General features: G+C 33.2%; 1 protein-coding gene across 2 annotated transcripts; it reads right to left on the bottom strand.

The window, feature by feature from the left end:
• Positions 1–327: 327 nt before the first annotated feature.
• On the bottom strand, positions 328–6115 carry cxcr3.3 (chemokine (C-X-C motif) receptor 3, tandem duplicate 3). Of its 2 annotated transcripts, XM_005173495.6 has the most exons (3): positions 5852–6115; positions 5074–5427; positions 328–3170 (listed from the first exon to the last, which is right to left on the bottom strand). In XM_005173495.6, exons 1-3 carry the CDS (start codon positions 5861–5863, stop codon positions 2394–2396), a joined length of 1143 nt encoding a protein of 380 aa, XP_005173552.2. In that variant the 5' UTR covers positions 5864–6115; the 3' UTR covers positions 328–2393. The 2 variants fall into 2 exon arrangements, with proteins under 2 accessions (XP_005173552.2, NP_001138285.1); NM_001144813.1 differs by lacking the exon at positions 5852–6115 and having other exon boundaries at positions 2394–3170; positions 5074–5421.
• Between the last annotated feature and the right edge of the window lie 11966 nt (positions 6116–18081).

The following is an 18081-nucleotide window of genomic DNA, read 5'->3' as shown; positions in this document are numbered from 1 at the left end:
ATTGGCTCGTTATCATAGTGGAACCACTCTAAGTCGTACAGCACCTTTGTCAAATGGTCAAATGTAAAAGATATTATGTTACTGTACTTTTGTTTAGCTGTGAATGAAACTTTCCTACAATGACAAAAGCTTGTTTTAATCAGTTTTGGGCTTTTCTAAGGCCAAAAAGGCTTGTGTGGGTCCCTGAAATTGGATCCCAATGCTGAGAACCATATTATCCTCAAGAGATGCAATGCATTTTAATCTTGTAGTTTTTATCCGTTCCCCAATAAGCAAATCATCTGGAGTAAGCTGCTTTGTGTAGCAAAAAAATATTATAAACTGAAAAATATTTCGCAGTGATATTTATTTTTTATGTTTGTTGGTCAAATGCAGACTTGGTAAACAGTATAGCCTTCTTTAAAAAACGCTGAATTATATGACCACAAACAAACGGAAGTGCGATCACGCATTACACACACAGACACAAGTGGGCACAGCTCCATCAACCAAAACAGACAAAAATAATGACATTAATAATATCCATCTGACACTGCTTATAGAATACATGCGTATGCTCTTTACAAAACACTTGCAAAGTGACAATAAAAATGTAATAGTTAAAAAAAAAAAATAAATAAAATAATAAAATAATTTCACTGATAAAATGAAAATTAATCAAAGTGCTCTAGTTGGCCACGGTTCCCACTTTTCACAATACCTTAATTATCATCGTCTAAAAAGCTGAATTTCAATTATCTATAATGATGAGAAAAACAAAAGACTGCTGTTGTGCTGAGCACTAAGCAGACAAAACAAGCCACAGGGAGTATTTTAAATCCAACATTTAATTGTTAATAAGCTTACTTGTTTACAGATGGTTTTAGTACTAAAGTTAAATAACAAAACACAACGGTTAGGATAAATAATAAATAACTATTACATGGCATCATTTTTAAGATACAGTGCTGAGGCCCAAAACAAAGCTACACTGAAAAATAGGCTGAATGTAATTTCAAGAGCCTTGTCGATCTGTTTTAATTAGCCTATAACAGTAATATAATGTTGATTAAACATTAAATAATGATTAATCCAAGCTTCTGCTATCAAGACTTAACAGTATTTAGCTCACAAACACTGCGACATTTTCGATTCTTAAAGTGACCTCTTATGCTACCTAACATAGGCTATACTTAAAAAATACAATTAATTACAACTATTTAGCAAACATTATAGCTACATTCTGATCCTTATAACCATCGGCACAGGATATCAGCTTTCTGTCATCTACTTTAAACAACCAGCTTTTGATGCAGTCATTTTGTAGGCAACGCACTTGAAATGTTCCTTTTTCTGGCATGTTTGCATGTTAACAAGTACCACCTGTTGACTGCAATTCACTTAAATAGCCCTAAAAAGAGCATAACCATAACAATTTGAATAAAAAATTAAAATAAAAAAAATAAACAATATAAAAACATGCTACAAAAATATTACATTTTGTTAAATACACAGTTTAACGGTTTACACTTAGCTGATGATTGATATAAATCGCGTTTGGCTTGCTGTCCCGGGAGAGAGCCCTGAGCTTGTAAGATCCTCGAGCCCAGGGTTCCCTCTTCTAACAATCTAGGGATTGTTATGGAAAGATAACTACTTACTAGAAGCACTTCTATAGTGCCAAATTGGATTAGTCAATTAACTTAAATGGCATGTTTTTGGATGGTGAGAGAAAACCGGGGGAAACCCACGCTAGCACAGGGAGAACATCTAAACTTTGCACAGAAACGTTGGCTAGCTTGGTATGGACTTGAACCCGTGACGTTCTTGCTGTGAGGCAATAGTGCTAACCAAAGGGCCGCCGTGCCACCCATCTAGGAAAGAAAGAGCAGAAAGGGTGGAAGGGGGATTTTTCAAAACAAAGATGGCTGTGGTACTGAACTTAGGGTATTTATGGGGACTAAGGAATTGTCTGATTGGTGAATCCTAAATTAGCTAATGTGGGACCAGCTGTGATCAATTATAAGCATGTGCTCCTCTTGAAATTAGTTTATAAATAAACTTCACTTAAACTTAAAAACAACAAACAAAAAAATCCCTGATATTGCATGACTCAGACAAAAACCATGTAATAAAACTCCCCGACTTTCAATGTCTGCTATAGACATTTCCAAATTCCCAAATAATCCAGAAATTCCATGACCTGCGGGTCTCCCGCTTTTCCACCCTCAATCACGAGAGTGGGATTTTCCAGTATGACTGTACAAATACCTTCAAGTAAATCCAAACCCAAATATCAATGATCAAATGCTCATGTCTAAATACAGTTTGCTGTAAATACAATGCAGAAGATTACAATAAGCATAAAATAAATTACGAGAAACAAAGAGTCTCTCGGTCAATGATTTACATATTCATGTATCCTCCTGCTGGGTTTGTACTTTTGGTTTAAGTTCATTGACTTGCTGAAGTGGACCTTGCTCCTCCTGGACAGTAGTATTAACATTGTCTGCAGTAGAGTCCCAAAGTGAGCCGTCATTATTGTTTGATTCACAAGCATTGAACTTTATCACAGCCTGTGAGCGTCTCCTGAACTCTTTGGAGAAACAGAAGTAAATAACAGGGTTGATAGTGCAATGGAGAAGCCCAAAAATGGCTGTTATTTTGCTAGCTGTCCACTGCCTCCATTCACATTCACTCTCTCCTGTTAAAGGATCAATGTGCACTGGACGAGCACCGGTGTTCACAATGAAGGCAATGCTGTAGGGTGTCCAGCAGATGAGAAAAACCAGCACTAGGACTGCAATGATCGCTGTTTTTCTGCCTATTTTCTTCTGCTGGCACATAGACTCACGTTGAAGCTTCAGCATGATGGAGGTACAACAAAACAGCAGCACAAGAGTTCCCACACCAAAAATGACATGATGCGGAAATCGTGAGGAACGATGCCAGGAATCATCTGGATAAAAGTAAATGCATTCATCTTTAACCTGATCTGTGCTGTCACTGATGGATTTCAGAAAGATCCATTCTGGGATGCTAAGGAGCAGGCAGACGAGCCAGATAATCAGACAACATCCATGAACCACCATGGGCTTTTTACGAGATAACTTCTGAACTCCATGAACAATGGACAGGTAGCAGTCCACACTGATGAAGGCCAACATCAACATACTGCAGTAGAAATTCATCTGAAGAGACAGAGAAAGGGAACACTTATTATAATACAGTTGACAATAAATTACAATTTTTAGTGTCTTTTAAACACACACACACACACACACACACACACACACACACACACACACACCAGGCCCGTGCAGAGACCGTCCAAAGGGCATGTGCAGGATACATTTTTGGAAGAGGGAGGGTGGGGATTGGTGCAGATCTGCAGAGTGGATGCGCGCGTACTGAAGAGCGGTGTTATCGCGCGCGTACTGATCAGCTGTGTTGTCGCGCGCGTACTCAAGAGCGGTGTTGTCGCGCGCCTACTGAAGGGTGGGACCGAAGGTGTGCCGCGTCGCGGGGGCACTTTTGATCATTTTGGAAGCGCACTTTCTATCCAAGACTAAAAAGGGAATGTGCACTGCACAGGTTGAGCCCTATGTGTGCACGTGCCTGACACACACACACACACACACAAAATATGTATGTAAATTAGAAATAGAATTTTTCTATTTATTTTGGTTTCCTTTAGGGCTGCAACACCACATCCGTCAAGTCGATTAAAATCAATTTAATCAAATTCATCGATTGACCAAAAAAAAATAAAATAATAAATAAATAAAAAATCTGCAGATTAATCGATGATTAAAATAATCGTTAGTTGCAGCCCTAATTTCCTTTGGTTTTAAAACTACCATTTTTTAGAAAAACATGTAGATTTGATTAATGTTTACACTAAAAAAACAAAGAAAAGAAAGAAAAATAAGTACCACTTTATTTTGATGGTCCCTTTAACGCATTTAAGTTACATTGCATCAACATGCCAACTATTTCTCATTAGATTATACTTAGATTAGACTTTTAGTTTGAGGTTAGGGACAGTGTACGTCAGTTAAATGTTGAAGAAGCAGTATCAGCAGATATTAAGCAGAAAGTCAACTAATACTCTCAACTGAGAAGTAATAAGCATGTCGTTGCCATGCAACTTTTAGTCAACAAAATGTGTGATATGTACCATCAAATTAAGTGTGAAAAAAAGAAACACAATCTAAATGTGAAGGCTTTCTTGTTGACCTTTTGGCTTTAGAATTATTTGCACTTTAAATGGCAAAACGCTTGCTGTCATTTCAACCTTAATGTAGGCTAGGATCAGCGTTTTACTGCTTTTAAAATAGTTTATAGTGTGTTTGGATTCTTAAAAGTTTAAGATTTTATATGTAATTAATTTTATTTTATTTAAGATACTGTAGTTATATTCTTAATGTCATGACAACTGCCGACTTTATTTTAAAAAGTGGCAACAATGTTTAAGAGGTTTTAAATAATCAGTAGCATAGTGTAACACACTTTGGGATTATGCTTGGTGGTCTTTCTTTGCTGCTGTTAAAACCACCACATTAAACTTGTAGCTGTAGTATAAAATTGTATTTTAAATCCAAACTCCAATTTTGATCAGAATTTAATAGATCCACACAGCAAATTAGCCTCGTGTCACTTAACTAGGCAGATCCACTATAAAAAGAGATTAGTTAACTTAAAACAGTGAGTACACATTGCTTTAATTTTTTCAGATAATAAAATGTGCATAATTATAAACATTTGGTTAAGTGAGCATAAAAACTCCAAGTTTTAAAAGGTTTAGTCTTTTTCTTTTTTAAAGTAAAGCCGACTTATAACTACTTGCATTTTACAGTATATTCAAAACACGTCACAAAATTACTACACTACTGCTCTGCTTTTTCTATTTAAAAACAAATTAAACAGCATCTTTACCAGATCCCATTTGAAAACCAGGTTTCATCTAATATCCAGTATTCATATTTATTAATATGACATCCAAATTTAATTATATTCTGCAACCAAGTAACCACATTTAACATCATATTCAACGTATGAGACCAACACATTATCAAACCTGCAGTCACTCACCTTAAACAGAACTCCAGCCAGTTTGCAGAGTCCTGACCCCATGATCCATCCTTTAACGGCATCCACGGCCCAGAGAGGCATTGTGAGCAGCAGAAGACTGTCAATTAAGCTCAAATGAAAGATGAAGATGTCCATCACACTGCAATTCAGCCACTTGTGCCACAATACTGCCAGAACCAGTCCATGTCCCAGCAGCCCCAATAAGATCCCCAAAGAGTAAAGCAGGGGAATGAAGACCCCCAATGCATCAGAGACTGCTTTTGACTGGCAGTCCAGTTCTTTGTTCTCATAATTATCATAGTCGAAGGAGTTGTTTTTCTCAAACAATCCGTGAAGCTCTACCTCCATGTTTGACTAAAACAGAAACAGACTTATGAACGGTGAGTGTGAAACTGGAGATCAGCGTCTGATTGTCTGCTTTATGAACAGTGACGAGTGTTTTTTTTCTTTACAAAAAAGTAATCACATGCTGGGTTTTCACATGATGTTGCAACAGTTGTGAAACGGAAAGTAAAGCAGTTGGCGGAACAGCTGACAACAGGCTATACAATTACACACAAACCCCAAATCTTCTCGATGACAAGCGCACACGGATGCGTTTGATTAAAATTGCACTCTGTTGTTGTTTTTTAAGATATAAGAAAAAAAGTTATCATGTTTAGGTTTACAGAGCATTTTAGCTGTTAAACTGTTGTCTAAAAACTGTTGTCTAAACAAGGTTGCATGGTTAAAACAAAAGAATACATCCTATCTTCGACAAGAGCTTAAAAGAACTTACAGGTGCTGCCATGTTTTTGAATCTCTTTGTCACTGTTTGTCTTTGTTCTTTGTAAGCAGTCGCTTTTCCTTTGGTGTCATGTAACGCATCTGCTGGGAATCGTACATTAGGTCGTTCGTTGCTCAATGTTTACAGTACGCACAGTCACAGTACAGAGTAGAAAAAGGTAATGAAGATGTTCTTCTGTCCTTTTTTTCCTTAGTCTTCTTAACCCATCCGGGTAGCTCAGTAGGTTCACTCCAGCCCTGCACTCTAAATGCTTATGCCTAAATATATTTTACAGTAAAAAAAAACTTTGAGCTTATCGAGCGTGATGATTTCAGCAGGTTTTTCAGCGCCATCTAGTGCTAACCTTGTCCAAAATGCAGTTGAATTGAAAACGAAACCTCGGTAAAGCCCCCTTATGTAACATTACATCAGCTGTAGCATACAAAAATCTTCTCTTTTTTTGTCTGCAAGACCCAATACGCACATGACATCATGACATCAGTCTATTGTTTATGGCGGACGAAACCTGCAAAATAATAAATAAATAAATACGCAAATTTATACAGTTGAAGTCAGAATGAGCCCCCCTGTTTATTTCCCGCCCACATTCTGTTTAAAGGAGATTTTCAACACATTTCTAAACATAATAGTTTTAATAACTCATTTCTAATAACTGATTTATTTTATCTTTGTCATGATGACAGTAAATAATATCTGACTAGATATTTTTCAAGACACTTCTATACAGATTAAAGTTACATTTAAAGGCTTAACTAGGTTAATTAGGTTAACTACACTGTTAAAAATTGTCCCGTTAAAAAACAGTAAAATACTGGCAGCTGCAGTTGCCAGCAATGTACTGTTATTTTACAGTATGTTGCTGTAAAAATACATGGACTACATTGATTTACACAATACTCAAGTGAACTCATTTTGCTCACTGAAAGCAACTGCCTCAACTTGGTCAACTGCTGAATGAGTTTATGAAGTAATGTGCCATATATGCTTAGAAGCATACTTATAATGATAACTTATTTTAGTTAATTAGAAAAGTTCGGTTTAACTCTAATGTCTTATTTTTCACAACAGCACACATACATGTAAATCTGGAATCACCAGAGAGATTCTGACTGCATCAGCCACTAAACAGCCGCTGTCTTTAAATAGAGAAACATACAGAATAACATCAGCAGCTCATTGTTCATCTTTAACTCATACACTGGCTCTACTCTCCTCCACAACGGTGACAGACAGAAAAAATTAGCTTCAGGTTTTACAGTAAAATACTGTTTTTCCTTGATTTAACAGTAATCTACTGGCAGCTGTGGTTGCCAGCAATCTACTGTTTTTTTACAGTCTATTTCCGTAGTGTAAATTAACAGTATATTACTGTTAAAATACATTTTTACACTGTGTTTTTACCTCGCACACCTTTAACCCTTTAAACCCCAGAGCATATACTTCAGTTTTAATTGAAGTGTCCACACTACTGAGTGTTCAAGAAACATGTAGCAAAGCTGAAGTAAATTCATCAATTAACTGACTAATTAAATGTTAATTGAGGATTAACAATGAACAAATGAAGAAATACTGAAGGGAGAAAACAAGAACAGAACATACAAAACTTTAGTCACAGCTTTATAATGAAATAACCTGAAGAACAACAAATGATTAAATCATTTAAATGATCAGCGGATGATTAAACAACTCTACAAACATCATCACCAGCTTCACTTATTACTTAATACATATATTTTTGTATAACATCTACTAAAGTTCTTCTTGAGAAAAAGTTAAACTTTTACGTCACCATCATGGAGAACAGAGTTTGCTTTAGTTGGGCTCTTAGCCCTGTCATATTTAACATTTATATATCTTGGCTGCTTCAATTGTTAAGAACTTTGTTTAAAAAGCTCCATTGTTGTGGCAAGCCAGCCAAAAAACCTAAATAAGATCTGGTGATGTTCATGTTGCTATTAAATGGCAGAGTCTGTTCTCATTTTGAATAATAAAATTTACTGCTCCTATTCAATGTTAAATCTATTGTTTTACATTATATGTCTATATATGGCAATGATTTCTGGAAGTGTTTAAAAATATCTTGGACAATAACACTGCTCTATGGTGTAAATCGCACTCAAACAGACATCAATAATCAGCATATGAACCTCAATAATGGTGACAACTAACAAAATTAACAGTTTAACTCACAAACAGGCAACTGAAAGTCTAAACATAAACAACAGCAGAATCAAACACAAATAAAGAAAACTGTTAGACCATTATACAACATTTATTTATACCGCAATGCATGCTGGGATATTTGTACAGTGCCACTCCCAGCATGCATTGCAGCATGAAACATTTGAGATGTTACCATTGTTGAGATACAAGGTCAGATTCATGAGGTCTGAGTGTGTATTTGTCATAACTGAACTGTTTTTGTATGTTATTTCTTAACTGTTAAATAATTACAGAGGTATCTTTTCTGTTTTCACTTCTCATTAATTAAATTAATACCTGCAGCTAAGCATAAAATCTATTGCATGAGGCCTTTCTTCCAGATTTATAACAAAACATTTATCAGAACTATTTCAGACAAATAGATTTCTCTATTCATTGACTTCCCAACTTTAATGCTGTAGTACAAACGTTTTGTAAACTCTGTATTACAGCAGTTTGAAAGTCTTCTTAAATGAGTACAAGGGTGAAGAGCCCAACTAAATCAGCCCCTCACTCCATTACGGTGACACAAAAAACACCTTAATTTCTGTTGGATCTCAATGAGAATTGTATGGCAGTCAAATCAGTCAGTAATAAGTGTGTCTGCTGTTGTTTGTGGAGTTGTTTAATGATCCTCTGCTGAGACTGAAGCTGTTTTATTTTATTTGATTTTATTTAATGCTGTAACTCAAGTCACTGTTTGTGTTTCTTGTTTATTTTCTTTAGTAATTGTAATTATTAACAGCAGGTGTTCAACAGTGTCTGAATTCACTCATTAGTGTTCATTAAAACTGTCAGGTGAACTATATTAGTTAACTAGTGTATGAAATAGTGAACAAGGACACAAAGTGTGATTTCAAACACAGACTTCAAAACATCGAATCTGAACTCTGTTAGCTCACAGTTTTCTGCAGTTGGTTACTTTCTCGAAAACAAAAAATGTTACCCAGAAAGCACTGGTTTTAACAGATTTTTACTGTTTTAGTGAAAAAAAACATTATTTTACCGTAGAATCTGACCGTTTTTTAACAGCAATTTTTTACAGTGTAGGCAGGTTAGGGTAATTAGGCAAGTTATTGTGTAATGATGGTTTGTTCTGTAGACTATCGAAAAAAATATAGCTTAAAGGGGCTAATAATTTTGACCTTAAAATGTTTTTTAAAAATTAAAAACTGCTTTTATTCTAACCATAAAAACAAATAACACTTTCTCCAGAAGAAAAATTATTATCAGACATACTTTGAAAATTTCCTTGCTCTGATAAACATAATTTGAGAAATATTTAAAAAAGAAAAAAAAATTCAAAGAGAGCTAATAATTTTGACTTTAACTGTAAATAAACAAATCCATACATTTCTGCATAAATAAAACAATAAATATGCAAATAAATAAATAAATGTGTTTAAAAAATGCACAAATTCCTGTATAAATAAATATAAACAATTAATAGTGCAGGCAGGTAAATAATTAAATAAAGTACTGTTAGAGGAATAAGAAAATGCTTAACTTAAAGTTTATCCCCCACCCCTTCAAATGTTATTTGTCATGAACTTAGTTGCATATTTACTTTTCCTCAGCTCAACAAACTACAAACATCAAACTACTTATTTAAAATGAGCTGTAACAACACAATTATTGAGGTTTCATTGGGACAACTTTAATATGTTAAGTTTTAATTCACATACATTTGTTAAAAGTTTTAAGTTAACTTAATCAATTTGCATACCTGCCAACACTACCGTTTTTCCCTAGAGTCTCCCATATTTCAGACCCATCTCCCGTATTGTTCTGTGTCCCGGAAAACTTCCAGAAACATCCTCCCTAATTGTTGACTTCAGTTGACATCAGTTATCCATAAAGAAAAAAATGTGGACAATCTTCCCAGCAAACAATTTTGTGTTTAATAGACGTCTTGGCTAAAACAAGGCTAAACTTGGGCATCTAAAATCTAATAGACATCTAAGAATAAGCCAAAACTAGACTAGTCATCAAATAGCAGATAAGACAGACTTTATATGTGTAGTCATTCATTTCTGTTTATTTGATGACTAGTCTAGTTTTGGCATATTATTAGATTTTCACTGATAGCCCAATGTTAGACGTCTAGACATCTATTAGACATCATTTAAAAACAAAAAAATGCTTGCTTGATTACTTGAGAAAAAAAAGACAAAATGTGTTTTGGCAATGCGGTGGCAATAGGTTGTGCTGTCACCTCACTGCAAGAAGATTGCTGGTTCGAACCTCGGCTGGGTCATTAGTGTTTCTGTGCGGATTTTGCATGTTCTCTAGTTAAGAATTTACTAGAGTGGTAAAAGCAAGAACAAACAAATGGTCTTAATAACAACTATCACAAAATCTAAAAGCAGTTGAGAAATTAGGTGGAAATGCAATTACCATTCAGTCTTTGGAATTATATCTGTAAACACCTAAATGCTAAACAAAATAAATGTGCATCTCTAGCCCTCTCAAACTGAAATTATTACAATTTTATATTTTCTGCAGTTGGTAACATTATAAGCGGATATCTTGGGATGGTTTTAAAGAGCATGTCTAAATTAAATAAATGAGATAAAAAAAACCTAGTTATGACTAAATACTATGAAATTTACCCATGGAACTGAACTTTAATGGATATTTTGTATTTTAAAACGCAATAAAGTGACATGTTTTCCTTTACTCCTCAACCCAGACAAGCTGAAAGTGTTCACGGTATACCTACATACATTGAAGCATTCTGTACATGAAATAGCTTATAATGGGCACACAGTTGATAATAGGTGGTAGGCCTATTATGTGCAATTAAAACGCTAGATATTCTTTATAATTGTTGATAGTAAAATCACTAATTTCTTATATACATTAGGCAATATTGCACAATTTTCCCTAAAACTTTCTCAAATGTCAAACATTAAAACAAGCAAAAATTTATAAAAATCTACAGTAAATACTTAAACTGTTGGGAAATGGAACAGTAATAAATGTATGAGAAATATACTGATGTCAACAGTGTAAATTTGATATGTCATTGACTAAACTTACCCATTCATTTGTTTCATTTAATTTCTATTGTATTTCATTTTAATTTTTTCTTCATTATATAAGATAGAGGCCTTAATTATATTTACTAATAGCCAAGCCAGAACCTTAAAGTAGTAGTAGGGATTAGTTTGGGGTGGGTTAATAATAGGGCAAAAACAAAAAACAAAACAAAATGTTGATTCTTTTCAGAGTTGTATTTTGTATTCCATGCTGAAACCTGCCTGAGAATCAATAAAAACTATTAATCACTAAAAATCTACAGTAATGTTTTTGACTCTTTGATCTTTGATCTGATCCCTGTGCAATGAACCACTGCCTTGAGTTCCTTTACCCATTTAACCATTGGTGTATATTTGTAGCATGTGATCTGGCTTGCAGCAAAAATATAGGTGAGGCGCTTTCTTAAGCGTAGCAGTTATACTGCAGTTTTACTAAAACTTTACAAATATAGCAGAAGTTGACCACCATTTTTACACCTCTACATGAGATCTCTGCTCACTTTGATTGAACAGAAAATTAGTCCCTTGAAATTGCAAAATGAAATAATGATAAATAAGATAGCACTCAATATTTTTAGATTTTTATAGAGCTGATGGAAAAGGATGGCCGAGCAGAGTAATGGAAGCTTCATAATGATTGCATAATCTATGACTTATCTGTCACACCTCAGACTGTCCAGCTGAGGGAGACAATTCACAAGACTCCCCAAGAACTTCCCCCTGATTACTAGTTTAATTACTTTAAAGACATCACCTCAGCTTGGCTCATTTGTGCATGCATATATGGAATACTCTTTGCTGCTACAGTATCTTTGCTCATTCTTGGACACTCATTAGCTTTTTAAAAAAAAATTTTTATTAACAAGAACAAGCATGTACAGTTTTAAGTGAAAAAACAAAGAAGAGAAAAAAAAACAGAGGAGAGGGTACATAATTATCAAATTACATACAAATATGTTTCGCACATTTTATAATTTTAGTTATTTACAAGAGTTATTAATGCACTTCTTTTTTTTTTTTTTTTTTACAGGAAATGCATATATACAAACAGTTTATGTAAAAATGTTAAAGGAGGAGCATATATTAATTGTTTTAATTGCTTTTCTATTTTGAGACTTGGAAATCACTTTTATATACATTTGAATCTCTTTTTCTAACACCATGAAGAGAGGTTTGCTTTTGGAAAACTTGGATCTATGTATGTGAAATTTACATAATAATAAAATAAAATTTATAATAAAACCAGCATCTTTTAAAGAGCGATCCTTAACATAAAAACCCAAAATCACATGTTTATAAGATAAGGAAAAGGTTTTTAAGATATTATGAGCAATATAAGCTTCAACATTGATCCAAAATAGTCGAGTATATTGGTAAGACCAAAATAAATGTGAAATAGTTTCTTTAAAGCTTTCGCAAAAACAGCATTCTAACTCAATACCAATTTTAAATTTTTTTTAGAAATAATTTTGTGGGATAAACTCTATGAAGTAATTTAAATGATATTTCTTTAGCCTTATTTGTGATAAAAAAAAATTTGAGGTAATGACCAAACTTGAGTCCAGTTTATATTATTAAAGATATTGTTCCAGTAAAAATAACATACGGTATAGACATATTTTCTTTTAAGATTAAAGATCTAATTTTGTGATTATTAGGCTTAAATCCAAAGAAACAGATAAACCCAACCGAGGTTTGTTCAGGTTTAGGAGGACAAACAGTAAGTGCTGATGTACATACACTGCCTTTATACAGCATATGTATGCCAGTAGGTATTGCCTATTTTAGAATAGTAAATTCCTGTAATGTAACAGGAATTTTGTATCTTGCCATAAATTCTGTAAATGTAAATAAATTTCCAGCATTATCAAATAATTGGTTAACTAATAATAGTCCATTGTTAAACCAATTGTTAAAGAATAGTGACTTATTTCTATACATGATATTGGCATTATTCCAAATAAGAAAACTATGTGGGGAGAAGTTGTGTTTGTAAATAAGCCTCCATGTTGTAAGCACTTGTTGATGAAATTTAGAGAGTTTGATTGGGAGTTTTTCAATTTTGTAATTACACATTATGGACACTCATTAGCTGCTAAGCCTTGTCTGCGCGCTCTGTTTTTTGGAACTCTGTGTTGAAAGTGTTTGCTGAAGATCCCTCTGACTTTCAGGTCAGGTTTATTTTTACTATAGTGTACATTTTGCCTTTATGTCAAGTTTTTGTAGAGCTGTTTTTGACTTCAAATTCTTGATGTCTAATTTTGATGTTCCTTCCCAAAAGACTAAGTAATGCAGCATCTGAGCAGAGCTCATTAATATTCATGACCCTTCCAAATAAGGTAAAACAGATGATGAATACTATAGGGTGATTTCCTGTGGATGACAATGGCATATTAAGCCACATTCTGCATCTTCTTGGTAGATTTCAGAGCATAATGTATTATTATATTGTCAGCAAAGATTATTTTAATGTTAACGAAACTACTAATCAGTGATTGAACCTGCTAGCTATAATAACCTTAATATTTATAAAAGGTGATACAGATGGTCAGCTGTGAAGATATCTTCATGCCATAATACCTTGTCTTACTGTGTGCCTGTTTGGTCACTCACAACAAATGATATCTTGGAGCCAATAGCTAGACTGTACAATAGGGCTTATAAGATCCACAATAGACTTTCTGGATGAACACATCACTTCTACGATCTATCACTCCTATGCTTTATCATTTAAAAGTGACATTATGAACACAGAAATTAAACTCTACTATCAAATTTTAAATAGTGATACTCAGCAGCCCGTTGTGCTTTGCTACCAAAGCTTAACACAAGGACTGATCGTTCCACCAGATCTGCAACAAATGGATGTTTGCTATTACCAGCTTTCAAAAACTGTTATGGACAGAGATCTTTCTTTTCTGTATTTACAAAAGCCTGGAATGAGATCCCACAACATCTAAAAACAATACCAACATTAGGACTTTTTAAAAAATCTCATGCTCGTCATCTGATGGTCAACTATCGCTGTAGCCACAGATAGTAGCCTGTCTCTCTTCATGTTGTATGTTTGGTGATTGTTTGTATTGTTCTCATGTGTTGATGGATAAGATGTAAAGTGTGTCTGTATGTTTTTATGTTCTACAGAGCAGAAACCTGCTGAAAAACAGCATTCATGCTGAGTCAGGCCAGATTATCTTTTAATCTTTTTCTGTTTAAAAATTATAAATAAAATAAATAAATGAACGTGCACTTCCACTAATTTTATTTTTTAATTTTATTTTTTTTTTAATTTTAGGTTTTTCAAAATTTTGATGGTGCAAATTTAGTTGACTAGATATGTAGCAAAGACTATAGATATCCAGTTGAATCAGAATTATTAGCCCCCTTTGATTTATTATTCTTTTTTTAATATTTCCCAAATGATGTTTAACAGAGCAAGAACATTTTTACAGTATGTCTGATAATATTTTGTCTTCTGGAGAAAGTCTTATTTGTTTTATTTCAGCTAGAATAAAATTAGTTTTGAATTTTTTATGAACCATTTTAAGGTTAAAATTATTAGCCCCTTTATGCTATTTTTTCGATAGTCTACAGAACAAACCATCGCTGCACAATAACTTTCCTAAATACCCTAACCTGCCTAATTAACCCAATTAACCTTGTTAAGCCTTTAAATGTCACTTTAAGCTGTATAGAAGTGTCTTGAAAAATATCTAGTCAAATATTATTTACTGTCATCATGGCAAAGATAAAATAAATCCGTTATTATAAATGAGTTATTAAAACTAATATGTTTAGAAATGTGTTATTGGGGGAAAAATAAACAGGGGGGCTGATAATTTTGACTTCAATTGTGCATATGCAGTCAGCGGTTAGTGAAAAACAACACTTTAATATTATTAAAATATTAAAGTTAATAAAATTGTCATTTTTGTGTCTAACATAAAATCCTGAATTATGTCATAACAGCAAGCCACATTGTTTTCAGTGATAGATTTTTGTGTTGTTGTTTTCTTTCTCTTATTTTTCTTTACTAGATTTCACCAAACGGACACAAATAAATTTGATTAGAGATTAAACTCATTTCTTTTTGCTGGGAAAAATTACAGCAAGCACTTTGTGCTAATAGTGAAGTTACAAAGGTTTGTGCATTTGCTTATACAAATGATGTTGGGAAATTTAATGTAAATTTTATTGCCTAAATGGTCATTATAAAAATTGCACAAAAGCATGTACATCAATCAAAAATGGGTGCTCAGCCAGACAACAAAAAGAAAATATACATAAAGGCAGAAGTGGTGAAAAAATATGAATTTTATGAACATGAACTGTAACAATAGCATATAAAGTTTATTATTATTATTAGCCCCCCTGTTTATTTTTTCCACAAATTTCTGTTTAATGAAGAAAAGATTTTTTTCAACACATTTCTAAACATAATAGTTTTAATAACTCATTTCTAATAACGGATTTATTTTATCTTTGTCATGATGACAGTAAATTATATTTGACTAGATATTTTTCAAGACACTTCTATACAGCTTAAAGTGACATTTAAAGGCTTAACTTGGTTAACTAGGCAGGATAGGATAAAAAGACAAGTTATGTTAAAGTGATGGTTTGTTCTTTAGACTATCGAAAAAAATTAGCTTAAAGGGGCTAATAATTTTGACCTTAAAATAGTTCATAAAAAATGTAAAACTGCTTTTACTCTAGCCGAAATAAAACAAAGACTTTCTCCAGAAGAAAAATAATATCAGACATACTGTGAAAATGTCCTTGCTCTGTTATTATAAATTATAAAATTAAATTATAAATATTATAAATATTTAACAAAAGAAAAAAATTCAAAGGCAGGCTAATAATTTTGACTTCAACTATGAAAGAATTGTATTGACAAACCTTGTCGGGTGTCGAATGACAGCTTCTCAGTCAGGAGCTGTCATCACATCCTTGGCAACTTTAAACACCAAAAACGAGACTCTTATTGCGTAACATTTGGTCGTGAAACTGTCATCACACACTAGTCAAAGTTTTTAAAATTATAAATGAGCATGTACAAGTGCTTTGTGGTCAGAATACCAAACAGCAAGACAGCATGCCAACGATAATGGTGTTTGGACATCTGTGGAATATGCAGAAATGCTTACAGATACATATTTTCATTAAAAGGTTATTGGTGTTTTCTTTTAATCTTCAAAAGTACTCTTTGTAGTTTAGTCAGTTGTCTTTGTTGTTTTAAAATTTTGAAACTGTATCAATATTTTATATAAAGTGTTGTACTTTGTACTCGTATCAGTTTTAACAGCCATGATGGTTTTGTGGCTGTTGTTCTGAGATGATGATAATAATAATAGCTTTTACATCCTGCCTATAGCTAAAGAATAAACTAAATGAGTAATTCTAATTCTCATTAGACGTTTATTGAAAAACACTGTTTGTTTTGGATTTGACAACACATTGCTAAAAATAGAACAATAATCATGCTAATATTTGTCATTTACTGTACTATCAATGCTCCGGTTTCCCCCACAGTTTAGAGACATGCAGTACAGAAGGCTAAATTGTCCTTAGTGTATGAGTGTGAATCAGTGTGTATGGATGTTTCACAGAGATGAGTTGCAGCTGGAAGGGCATCCGCTGCGTAAAACATGTGCTGAATAAGTTGGCGGTTCATTCTGCTGTGGAGACCCCGGATTAATAAAGGCACTAAGCAGAAAAGAAAATAAATGAATGAATGTACTATCAATCAACGCATTTATAAAATGAAGTTCAAATTGACTTTAAAAGATTTTTTTAGAAAAAAATAAAATAGACGTGTAGCCTCAAATGTTTCAGTTCCTGTTTATAAAACCAAACCCAGACAACTCAAGATGATTCACATCATGGTGACAACTTCCATGAAAAAGCAGAATAGACGAGGAATTGGATCAACAGCATTTTATTTAAAAGAAAATCTACTATTTGTCTTCATTTGAAATATTTGGAAAATAAAAACGATATTATTTTATGTTATATTACCCATATAGGCTACATTAGAGGAAAAACTGCCTAACCTTTGGCAAAAAAAAAAAAAAGAAATAAGTTTTTTAACTTTTCCTAAAAAACTAGCTTTTAGTATATTAAAAATGTAGTAAACATGTTTTTTTTATCTTTATAAACTATGGTGGACAATCATGATTATTTTGTGGTAACTATGGTTTATTTACAATAATTGTGGGATTTTGGCAGTAAAACTATGGTCAGTTTCAGAATTTTCAGAAAAGCTTTTTTTGACCGGTATGTTTAGACATAAAGGGAGTTTGTTTTTATGACAGAAGCAACCAGGGAGCAACATAGGGATAGAAACAGATAAAAAAATACTAAATGGAGAATAAAAATAAAGAGAAATTAACATTTTATAATTATAATTAATATATATTTTAAATATGTTTTTGTGCTTGTTCCTTTACTGCACTGTAAAACCCAACAGTCAACTTTATCAAATAAAATGAGTGTAGTGAGCTCAAAATTGACTGAAAGTTAATTCTATTAATTTGAAAAGAGTTTTGAGCTCAGTCTTGAAGCTAATGGTTCAATTAAATACCTCATTTCTTCAGCTTGAATAGAGTAAGTTCACAGTACTCGTATAGATTCGTTTTTTTTTTTTTTTTTAACTCAAATGGTCTGTTGCAATCGATTTCCTCAAACAGTTTGAGTTGCCTAAACTCATTGGGTTTTACTGTATCAGTTGGTTTGAGTTCTCGTCATTTATTGGGTTTTACTGTGCTTAAATTGCTTCATCTACTCAAATGGATTAAGTTCACAGTACTCATTAGGATTAGTTTTTGAACTTAAATGTTTTTTTTTGCAATCGGTTTCCTCAAGGGGTTTGAGTTACCTTAATGTTTTGGGTTTTACAGTGTGGTTTAGGCCTGTATAAAGCATAAGTTAACATGACCGCAACAATCCCGTATTACCAAATGATTCAAAGACTCA

The sequence above is a fragment of the Danio rerio genome, chromosome 16, assembly GCF_049306965.1.
Source record: "Danio rerio strain Tuebingen ecotype United States chromosome 16, GRCz12tu, whole genome shotgun sequence".
NCBI classification, from domain to species: domain Eukaryota; kingdom Metazoa; phylum Chordata; class Actinopteri; order Cypriniformes; family Danionidae; genus Danio; species Danio rerio.
This window is presented reverse-complemented; position numbering and strand designations above follow the sequence as displayed.

Excerpts from the sequence above, each read along its gene's own strand:
- cxcr3.3 (XM_005173495.6), bottom strand. Across the intron at positions 3,171-5,073 it reads TGGCTGGAGTTCTGTTTAAG|ATGAATTTCTACTGCAGTAT; the intron begins GTGAGTGACTGC and ends CTGTCTCTTCAG.